At 41.5% G+C, this 11,621-nt stretch overlaps 1 protein-coding gene across 3 annotated transcripts in view; it reads left to right on the forward strand.

Moving 5' to 3' along the window:
* The window catches only part of btbd11b (BTB (POZ) domain containing 11b), a 312,209-nt gene extending 303,528 nt beyond the window's left edge, over positions 1-8,681 (forward strand). For 2 of the 3 annotated variants that reach the window (XM_061917821.1, XM_061917822.1), the window contains 3 exons: positions 1,735-1,803; positions 7,422-7,535; positions 7,606-8,680. In XM_061917821.1, the coding sequence (XP_061773805.1) occupies positions 1,735-1,803; positions 7,422-7,535; positions 7,606-7,815 (393 nt within the window). In that variant the 3' untranslated portion in view covers positions 7,816-8,680. Of the gene's footprint in view, positions 1-1,734; positions 1,804-7,421; positions 7,536-7,605 lie in introns of all 3 variants that reach the window. The other variant, XM_061917820.1, reaches the window with a different exon arrangement.
* Positions 8,682-11,621: the final 2,940 nt, after the last annotated feature.

Here is an 11,621-nt window from a genome sequence, read left to right on the forward strand (position 1 = left end):
TCAACTGTGAGAGACAGAGTGGGGGGGAAAAATCCAGGAATTCACATTGTAGGAATTTTAAAGAATTTATTTGTAAATTATGGTGGAAAATAAGTATTTGGTCAACCACTCAAAGCTCTCACTGATGGAAGGAGGTTTTGGCTCAAAATCTCACGATACATGGCCCCATTCATTCTTTCCTTAACACGGATCAATCGTCCTGTCCCCTTAGCAGAAAAACAGCCCCAAAGAATGATGTTTCCACCCCCACGCTTCACAGTAGGTATGGTGTTCTTGGGATGCAACTCAGTATTCTTCTTTCTCCAAACACGACGAGTTGAGTTTATACCAAAATGGATACATGGATGATAATACAGCAGAGGATTGGGAGAATGTCATGTGGTCAGATGAAACCAAAATAGAACTTTTTCCATTATCCTGTGACGTCACAGCGTGACCACACAGAAACAAACATGGTGGATAGCACAGAAAGGAATAGCGATATTAGCTCGGATTCAGACTCGGATTTCAGCGCCGTAAGCGATTCAACAGATTACGCATGTATTGAAACGGATGGTTGGAGTGTGGAGGCAGGTAGCCAAAATGAAATTGAAGAAGAAACTGAAGCTATTGAGCCATATCACGACAGACAGCGGCACGGGAGGAAGCGAGAACGAATTCGGCAATCGCCTTCTAACCAACGATTGGTATGTGTTTGTTTGACATTAAATGAGGGTGGAGGGAAAGGCTGGATGCAAGTATAGCTACAAACGAGGCATAATGACGCAATATGTACATACAGCTAGCCTAAATAGCATGTTAGCATCGATTAGCTTGCAGTCATGCCGTGACCAAATATGTCTGATTAGCACACTACACATAAGTCAATAACATCAACAAAACTCACCTTTTGTGCATTCATGCACAACCTTATAAGTTTGGTGGACAAAATGAGACAGAAAAAGAAGTGGCATAAATTATATCCAGGGGGTTTACCTCGCTTGTCTGCGGGAAGGGACTGCCCTCGTCCCTGAATAGCTCGCACTATTTGGTCTATTTTCCAATATTGCAGATTTCGTTGACTTTATCGTTGGAAATGCATCTGCTTTGAGTGTCGCAGGATATCCACACATTCTTGTGTGGATATCGGAAAAATAACAGAGCTGATTTGACTTGTTGCCTGTGATAAGATTGAGAAAATGGCGAATTGCTTCATGTTGTGAGATCACGGGTGAAAGGTCATCGCTCGACAGGCTATCAATTGAAAGGCGTTTAAATCGCCAAATTCACCCTTTTAGAGTCCGGAAATCGATTAAAAAAACATATGGTCTTTTTTCTGCAACATCAAGGTATATATTGACGCTTACATAGCTATGGTGATAATGTTCCCCTTTTAGGTATTGGCCTTTTTAGTTTTGATGATGCCACAGATGGGCAGACAAACTTAACGTTCAACCTCCCTTTATTGAAAGAGCTAAACTTGATATAAAGTTGGCCTTTCTTAAATCAAATGTTTTCTTTTTTTTAGTATTGCTAACATCGATCCATTCCCTTTTAATATGGTCTTGGATCAATTCCAATTATTTGGAAGGCAAACTTGTCAAGCACATACTGATATACTTGAAATTTAGGGATATAAATGGACTTATCACTGTATGGATCAATCGTTACACCCCTAAAAACCATGCCGTACTGTACTGTGCTGTATTCTGTGTATCCATGTGAAGCATTAAGCTGTGCCAATTTCCTTCTCAGCTGGTGATGCAGTATCTCTACTTCGGGGGAGCAGAAGCATTGCACATTAGGAACCTTGATGTTATGGAGGTTAGTTTAATCTTCTGGTAAATTGTCTCTTTTAACAGTTTTGTCAAATCTCGCCTTCATCGTGGTAAATACAGCGTGTTTACACAGAGGTGCTACCTTTCATGCACAGAAAAAACAGATTAGACTTTGCCAGTAAAGCCTTCACTGTACCTGGAATGATGAGAAGAAAAAAAACATGGACAAGGAATGAAACAACTCAGGACATGGCAATCAGTAACAGTCACACTCATCTGAATACTACAAATGTGCCTCACCGTGCAGATGGATAATAACTCAATACATGCTGTTAAAAATAACAAAAAAAAATAGGAAAAATTGAACATTCCCCAGAGGCTATGACAATGGTAAGGCAAATGTATTTATAGACCATAATTTGTGCGCAAGCCAATTCTAAGTACTTTACAGAAAATTTAAAGAAGGAAACCCATCCATCCATCCATTTTCTACCGCTTATTCCCTTTCGGGGTCGCGGGGGGCGCTGGCGCCTATCTCAGCTACAATCGGGCGGAAGGCGGGGGTACACCCTGGACAAGTCGCCACCTCATCGCAGGGCCAACACAGATAGACAGACAACATTCACACTCACATTCACACACTAGGGCTGAAAAATAATCAATTTATCAAAAATCTTTCAAATTCTGTAGATAAAATGGGTTCAGTTGTCGTATGCACTATTCAATGACCTATGGACTGGACTCTTACTGTGGACTGGACTTGCACAATATCATGTTAGATCCGCTCGACATCCATTGCTTTCGGTCCCCTAGGGCAGTGGTTTTCAAATGGGGGGACGCGTAGCCCTGGGGGTACTTGAAGGTATGCCAAGAGGTACGTGAGATTTTTCAAAAATATTCTAAAAACAGCAACAATTCAAAAATCCTTTGTAAATACATTAATTGAATAATACTTCAACAAAATATGACTAAGTTCATAAACTGTGAAAAGAAATGCAACAATACAATATTCAGTGTTGATAGCTTGATTTTTTGTGGACATGTTCCATAAATAGATAATAAAGATTTCTTTTTTTGTGAAAAAATGTTTAGAAGGAAGTTGATTAATCTAGATGGATCTCTATTACAATCCCCAAAGAGGGCACTTTAAGTTGATGATTACTTCTATGTGTAGAAAACTTTATTTATAATTGTTTATTTTTCAACAAGTTTTTAGTCATTTTTATATCTTTTTTTCCAAATAGTTCAAGAAAGACCACTACAAATGAGCAATATTTTGCACTGTTATATAATTGAATAAATCAGAAACTGATGACATAGTGCTATATTTTACTTCTTTATCTCTTTTTTTCCAACCAAAAATGCTTTGCTCTGATTAGGGGGTACTTGAATTAAAAAAATGCTCACAGGGGGTACATCACTGAAAAAACGTTGAGAACCACTGCCCTAAGGGGAACGGGGTTTTTTTTGCCAACATATGCGGTCCTCTCGAAGGTTTCTCATAGTCATCATTGTCGCTGTCATCGACGTCCCACTGGGGTGAGTTTTTCCTTGCCCTTATGTGGGCTGTACAGAGGATGTCGTTGTGGTTTGTGCAGCCCTTTGAGATACTTGTGACTTAGGGCTATATAAATAAACATTGATTGATTGATTGATAGTGGTTAGACCAGGGGTGCCCATTACGTCGATCGCGATCGACTGGTCGATCTCGGAGGGTGTGTCAGTCGATCTCAAGCCAGGCATTAAAAAATAGACATAAAAATGAGCAATCATCAATCATACCAAGACTTCACTTTCGTCAGTTGTTTGACATTCTCGGCACCCGGGGATCTTGTGAGATGACGCTGGCTGCTGCGAGCTCATATTTAAGAAAAAAATCCCTAACAGGGCGGACGCAGAGAAACACATTTTATTTCTTGAGACTCCGTACCTACTGTCAAAACTCTAAAGACCGACTGCACAGTTCCTGTCCTCACCATAAAAGACCTGTTTCATCCTGCCTGTGCTAACAAAATAAGAGTCTCAGAAAGCTAACGTAAACAAGCTAGCAAGCTACGGAGTTTGATGCCAATGTATTTCTCCCCCGCCCTCAGCGAACGCTTTCTCTCCTCGCTCGCCCACACACTCACTGACGTCACTCACCTGCTGCCAGACATTAAAGGGCCACACACATATGCTACTCTCATAACAAAGTGTTTAAAAACGAGTATGCAAGTTGGACAAATGAGATGCCAAATCCAACCACTTTCATGTGGTATTGGGCAGAAAGGAGGACTTTTTTTTTCCTCCATTTGAAAATGCGGACGTTATCAGCACCACTGTCTAATTCCAATCAATGCAAGTCATCAGAATCAAATACACCAACTTATATTCTTGTCTTCATGAAAGAAAGGAATCTGTGTGTTAAACATGCTTGTATTATCATTAAACACCATTAACTTTTTAACAAAAATGTCTCTTTCATAAATAAATAAATATAAATTATAAGTAGGAATGAGGTAGATCTCCTCGACTTGGTCAATTGAAAAGTAGCTCGCCTGCAGAAAAAGTGTGAGCGCCCCTGGGTTAGTGTCCACCCTGAGATCGGCAGGTTGTGAGTTCAAACCCTGGCCGAGTCATACCAAAGACTATAAAAATGGGACCCATTACCTCCCTGCTTGGCACTCAGCATCAAGGGTTGGAATTGGGGGTTAAATCACCAAAAATGAAACCCGCTGCTGCTCACTGCTCCCCCTCACCTTCCAGGGGGTGATCAAGGGTGATGGGTCAAATGCAGAGGATAATTTCGGCACACCTAGTGTGTGTGTGACCATCATTGGTACTTTAACTTTAAATAACAGTGTTCTTAGGCTGGATTGCCGACTTTGCAAGTTGAAGGAAATGAATGGATGGATGATGAAGGCCTGTCTCACATCTTCAGGAAAGTTATTGCAGATTTTACAAGCATACAACTGAAACACAGTTTTACCATGTCGAGTTTGCATGTTCTCCCCGTGACTGTGTGGGTTCTCTCCGGGTACTCCGGCTTCCTCCCACCTCCAAAGACATGCACCTGGGGATAGGTTGATTGGCAACACTAAATTGGCCCTAGTGTGGGAATGTGAGTGTGAATGTTGTCTGTCTATCTGTGTTGGCCCTGCGATGAGGTGGCGACTTGTCCAGGGTGTACCCCGCCTTCCGCCTGCTTCCAGCTGAGATAGGCTCGAGCACCCCTTCCAACCCCAAAAGGGACTATCGGTAGAAAATTGATGGATGGCTGGGTCCTGAATTTGGACACCAGCAGGAGACCACTCCTTGAGGTTCTCAGAGCTCGAGATGGTTCATGTCAGGGATGTACTTTGGCACAAGACCGAGAAAATGCTTTTACATAAGGAGAGCTGTTTTAAAGTATATTCTTTGAGCAATGGGAAGCCATTGCATTGACCTGAGCACTAAACTAATGTGGTCGTTTTTCCTGGTTTTAGTCAAGACTCGAGCAGCAGCCTTCGGGATGTACTACAGCTGCTTTACAGCTAGTTTAGAAAGCAGGCCTATTTTTCGGACTACAAGGCGCACTTAAAATCCTTTCATTTTCTCAAAAATGGACAGTGCGCCTCATACCCCGGTGTGCCTACTGTACGGAATAATTCTGGTTGTGCTTACCAACCTCGAAGCGATTTTATTTGGTACATGGTGTAATGATACGTGGGAGCAGTAGATAGTAGTCACACATAAAAGATATGTGTAGACTGCAATATGACGCCAGTAAACAACACCAACACTTTAAATGTTCCTTTGAAAATAAAGAACACTACACACGGCACTCAAAAATCTGTCAAAATGTTTTAGCATGACTTTAAAGCCGCACCGCTTGATGGGTTGTCAGCCCATTACGGCTACCGTAGTCAGAGATAGATGTATTACTATTGTGTGTGTGTAAGAACCGCAAAATCGCACTTATTAGCAGACATATTATCTGGTGTTTTGTTTAAAAATATTATGCAAAACCAACTTTCCATACCTTCCGGTACCTGCTGATGTGTATTTGAGATCTGCATAAGTTCTGAAAATTTGCGCACGTCAGCCACTGTAGTCCGTACCAATGCCGTATTCGATAAGCTTCTTCTTCCTGCTGTTGCCATTTCTAATATAAAGTAGTGTAAAGTTCTAACTTATATCTCACTGTGGAAGCGCTAAAAACTACAGGTGTAGTGAGTTTACATTAGACACCCACATACATTTTTGTCATGTCTTGTGATCATGTTTTGGTTAGTTATGTTCTGTTTTGTTTAAGACTCTATTGCTCCCTGTTTTTTCACTCCCTTGTTTTGTTGCCACGGTTACTTGTTGTGTTCACCTGTCTCTGATTAGTGCTCGCCCGCTCACCTGCTTCCCGAGCACTAATCAGAGGAAGTATTTAAGCTTGTAATTGCCAGGCAATCGGCATGGCGTCATTGTTCTCGTTTATTTCATGCTCTGTTCACGCCAGTTTTTCATGCCAAAGTTCATGCTGCTCCTTTCAAGCCACAGTAAGTGTTGTTTGTGTTATGTTCATAGTTTACCTTAAAATGTTAGTTTTGTTTCCTTAGCCAACTTGTGCCTGTGCTGTGAGCGCTTTTTGTTTGTACCTTTTTTAGTCCGTCTGCCTTCCTGGGAGAAGGGCCCCGCAGCAAGCTGCGACCCCCCCCATCTTGACACTTTTGTTATTAGAAAGTTCCGGTCGGACGTTTTTTTTCACGGGACATTTTTCCGGCGTTGTTGCACTTGTGAGCCACGGATGAGGAGATTCTGCTCTGTTATTGATTTAAGTGAAGTGAAGTGAATTATATTTATATAGCGCTTTTCTCTAGTGACTCAAAGCGCTTTACATAGTGAAACCCAATATCTAGGTTACATTTAAACCAGTGTGGGTGGCACTGGGAGCAGGTGGGCAAAGTGTCTTGCCCAAGGACACAACAGCAGTGACTAGGATGGCGGAAGCGGGAATCGAACCTGCAACCCTCAAGTTGCTGGCACGGCCACTCCCCCAACCGACATTGTGAATGTCTTTAAAACGGTTAGCTCCATCTTTTAACACTTCTTCCACTCCCGTCCTTGCACGCTACACCGCTGCAACAAAGATGACGGAGAGAAGACGCCATCGAAGGTTGGCCACGTAAATAGGACCGCCCACAAAACGGCGCATCCTGAAGAAACTGTCAGAAAGCGTCTTGAAGATGATCTGTAAAACATAAACCATGCAACATTTTGACCAAAAGACCACCATTACATGTTATGTAGACCACAAGGGAGTGTTTTCCATTTAGAAAAAAATCATACGGGGCGGTATAGCTCGGTTGGTAGAGCGGCCGTGCCAGCAAATTGAGGGTTGCAGGTTCGATCCCCGCTTCCGCCATCCTAGTCACTGCCGTTGTGTCCTTGGGCAAGACACTTTACCCACCTGCTCCCAGTGCCACCCACACTGGTTTAAATGTAAAAACCAGATATTGGGTTTCACTATGTAAAGCGCTTTGAGTCACTATAAAATATATTTCACTGATTTACAATAACGTGACCCCTTTAATTCGCTTTATGTAAGAAAAAAGGACCTGACTTGACCAGTGCGCCTTATAATCCGGTGCGCCCTATGGTCCGGAAAATACGGTACACACAATATGCATCTAATTATAAGACCTGTTGTTGCAGCTTCTGTCTGCGTCCAAGTTCTTCCAGCTGGAGGCCTTGCAGAGGCATTGTGAGATCATCTGCTCAAAGAACATCAACACGGAGACGTGCGTGGAGATCTACAACCACACCAAGGTGAATACAAGACCACTGGTTTCTTTTCCCATTGCCTATCAGCTCATCGGTCTTAACCGTCTTCACACAGTTTCTGGACGCACCCGACTTGGCGTCCTACATCGAGGGCTACTTCTTAAAGAACATGGTCCTGCTCATAGAGGTAGAGCCTTTCAAACAGCTGCTGTACAACGTACCTCCAGATAGTCCCAGCTGTGACATCCTGCAGAACCTGGAGAAAACTCTAGCTGTCCGCATCCAGTCCATCCACCTGTCGTCCTCCAAGGGATCCATCGTCTAAACCCCTGACCCAAGGTGTGGAAGATCTTTGCAATAAAAAGAACGGTATGACGTCCATGTTGGAGGCTGTCGTCTATATCAGACAGCCGTAATCCTCCTCATGTCATGGCTAATATACTGCGTTTCATACACGTTATCAAACATTTAGCAGGCTTTTTATAAGCAGATCCTCCCCAGGCTGCAAGAGGAGTTGTCGCTGTCTAATGTTGTGATTCCTCATCTTTGACTCTTTAAAGCCAAATAACACGGCGAGTGGCGTCCATCGTGTTTTATGTGGAGTTTCCACACTGCTGTGTAAATATTGTTGATAAAAAAAAATATATATCAATGTATGTCACTTGTAAATATCAACAGATGTTTGTTTTTTTTTTCTCACGTGTCTTACCGTTGCTGTAAACGTCGTCAGTGTTGCATGTCAAAGGGAAAGCGTGTCGGAGCATTTTATTAAGCAGCTGCTTTTGCTTTGTCTAAGAGTGCAAATTGATCTGTCATCGGCATGGCTCACTAAACGTCTAACACTCTCAACGGTGTTGTCATTCTGTGTGAGTTCTCCGGGCGCCCGCGAATCCTAAAGCCGCGTCGCAGGAATTGTGAAAATTACATGCCGTGTACGTGTGTGACTTGTTATCTTTCCGCCATAAAGAGTATAATTATTAATTACCGCTACTGTCTCTGGATACAAATGGGAAAAGGAAAACACCCACAAGGGGGAGTCCTTTATTCTGAGTGTTACATTTTGGCTATGTTGAAAGGTTACATCACAATTAGGAAGTGGTTTCATTCGGCATCCAATGAATGAGGTCCTGGATCACAAAGGAGTGTTTCAGCCACAGTAGAAAATGGATGGATGCATAAAAGGAAAAAATATATATATGTATTAGGGGTGTGGGAAAAAAATGGATTTGAATACGAATCGCGATTCTCACGTTGTGCGATTCAGAATTGATTCTCTTTTTTTTTTATCAATCCAACAAAACAATACACACTAATACCATAACAATGCAATCCAATTCCAAAACCAAACCTGACCCAGCAACACTCAGAACTGCAATAAACAGAGCAATTGAGAGGAGACACAAACACGACACAGAACAAACCAAAAGTAATGAAACAAAAATGAATATTATCAACAACAGTATCAATATTAGTTATAATTTCAGCATAGCAGTGATTAAAAATCCCTCATTGACATTATCATTTGATATTTATAAAAAAATAATAATAAAAAAAGAACAATAGTGTCACAGTGGCTTACACTTGCATTGCATCTCATAAGCTTGACAACACACTGTGTCCAATGTTTTCACAAAGATAAAAAAAGTCATATTTTTGATTCGTTTAATAGTTCAAAACAAATTTACATTATTGCAATCAGTTGATAAAACATTGTCCTTTACAATTACAAAAGCTTTTTACAAAAACCTACTACTCTGCTAGCATGTCAGCAGACTGGGGTAGATCCTGCTGAAATCCTATGTATTGAATGAATAGAGAATCCTTTTAAATCTGGAAATTATCGTTTTTTGAATCGAGAAACGTGTTGAATTGAAAAAAAAAAAAAAGCGATTTTGAATCGAATCGTAACCCCAAGAATCGATATTGAATCGAATCGTGGGACACCCAAATTATTCGCAGCCCCACTTCCCAATATGCTTTTTCCTTGGGGACTTCATATATGTAAATAATATGTATAGATAATAATGTTATACTTGTTTATATTGACAAATGTTTTATGGTATTGTTCAATTAAGGACACTTATGCATATCTACCTTGTTTGCTATTACAATTATAAAAGCTTATTTTTTTTTTAAATCTACTACTCTGCTAGCATGTCAGCAGACTGTGGTAGATCCTGCTGAAATCCTATGTATTGAATGAATAGCAGAATCGTTTTTGAATCGAGAATCGCGTTGAATCCAAAAAATCGATATATTATCGAATCAAGATCCCTAGAATCGATATTGAATCGAATCGTGGGACACCCAAAGATTTGCAGCCCTAAAATTATATAGATATATGTACAGATATCCATCCATCCATCCATTTTCTACCGCTTATTCCCTTTCGGGGTCTTGGGGGGCGCTGGCGCCTATCTAGGCTACAATCGGGCGGAAGGCAGGGTACACCCTGGACAAGTCGCCACCTCATCGCAGGGCCAACACAGATAGACAGACAACATTCACACTCCCATTCACACACTAGGGCCAATTTAGTGTTGCCAATCAACCTATCCCCATATATATATATATATATATGTATATACATGAGTGTGTGTGTGTATACATATTCATACATATATATATATATATATATATATATATATATATATATATATATATATATATATTCATATATATATATATGTGTGTGTGTGTATGTATATATGTTAGGTCAGGAAAAAACACAAGAGGCTATATCATCCCTACAAGCCTGTTTCGCAGGATTTTATAAAATCCCCTGATGAGCAGGGAAACCTGCGAAACAGGCCTGTAGGGATGATATAGCCTCTTGTGTTGTTTCCTGACCTATATTCCGCTCTACCCCGGTATTGAGCGCTTTGTAACGGATAGACCACAGAAATCTCGACTATATGTGTGTATATATTTATATTGACATATACAAACCCCAAAACCAGTGAAGTTGGCACGTTGTGTAAGTCGTAAATAAAAACAGAATACAATGATTTGCAAATCCTTTTCGACTTATATTCAATTAAATAGACTGCATGGACAAGATATTTAATGTTCGAACTGAGAAAACTTATTTTTTGGGGGTGGAAATAATCATTAACTTAGAATATAATGGCAACAAAACATTTCAAAAAAGTTTTTACCACTGTGTTACATGGCCTTTCCTTTTAACAACACTCAGTAAACATTTGGGAACTGTGAAGACCAACTTTTGAAGCTTTTCAGGTGGAATTATTTCACATTCTTGCTTGATGTACAGCTTAAGTTGTTCAGTCTCCGTTGTGGTATTTTAGGCTTCGTACAGGTCTGGACTATAGGCAGGCTGGGTGCTGATTATTTTCACCTGTCTCCTTTGCCTGCTGCTCAAGCTCCGGACACGCCTCTAGTCTCCAGCCCAGCCGCCTGCTCTAATTTCAGTCCAGTGCTCTTATTTCTTTTTTCTACTTCCTGTGTTTTCGAATCACTTTCTGTCCTGGTGCTCTTGTTTTGTCAATATTTCCTGTTTGGTCTCTGTGTTTCGAAGCACCTTTACTTTCTCTTCCACGTCCTGTCAGCACACCTGATTCTCATTAATTACTTCAATCAATCAATGTTTATTTATATAGCCCCAAATCACAAATGTCTCAAAGGACTGCACAAATCATTACGACTACAACATCCTCGGAAGAACCCACAAAAGGGCAAGGAAAACTCACACCCAGTGGGCAGGGAGAATTCACATCCAGTGGGACGCCAGTGACAATGCTGACTATGAGAAACCTTGGAGAGGACCTCAGATGTGGGCAACCCCCCCCCTCTAGGGGACCGAAAGCAATGGATGTCGAGCGGGTCTAACATGATACTGTGAAAGTTCAATCCATAGTGGATCCAACACAGCCGCGAGAGTTCAGTTCAAGCGGATCCAAGACAGCAGCAAGAGTCCCGTCCACAGGAAACCATCTCAAGCGGAGGCGGATCAGCAGCGTAGAGATGTCCCCAACCGATACAGGCGAGCGGTCCATCCTGGGTCCCAACGAGCGGTCCATCCTGGGTCTCGACTCTAGACAGCCAGTACTTCATCCATGGGCATCGGACCAGACCCCCTCCACAAGGGAGGGGGGGACATAGGAGAAAGAA

This window comes from Nerophis ophidion, linkage group LG12, assembly GCF_033978795.1.
Source record: "Nerophis ophidion isolate RoL-2023_Sa linkage group LG12, RoL_Noph_v1.0, whole genome shotgun sequence".
Lineage (NCBI taxonomy): Eukaryota > Metazoa > Chordata > Actinopteri > Syngnathiformes > Syngnathidae > Nerophis > Nerophis ophidion.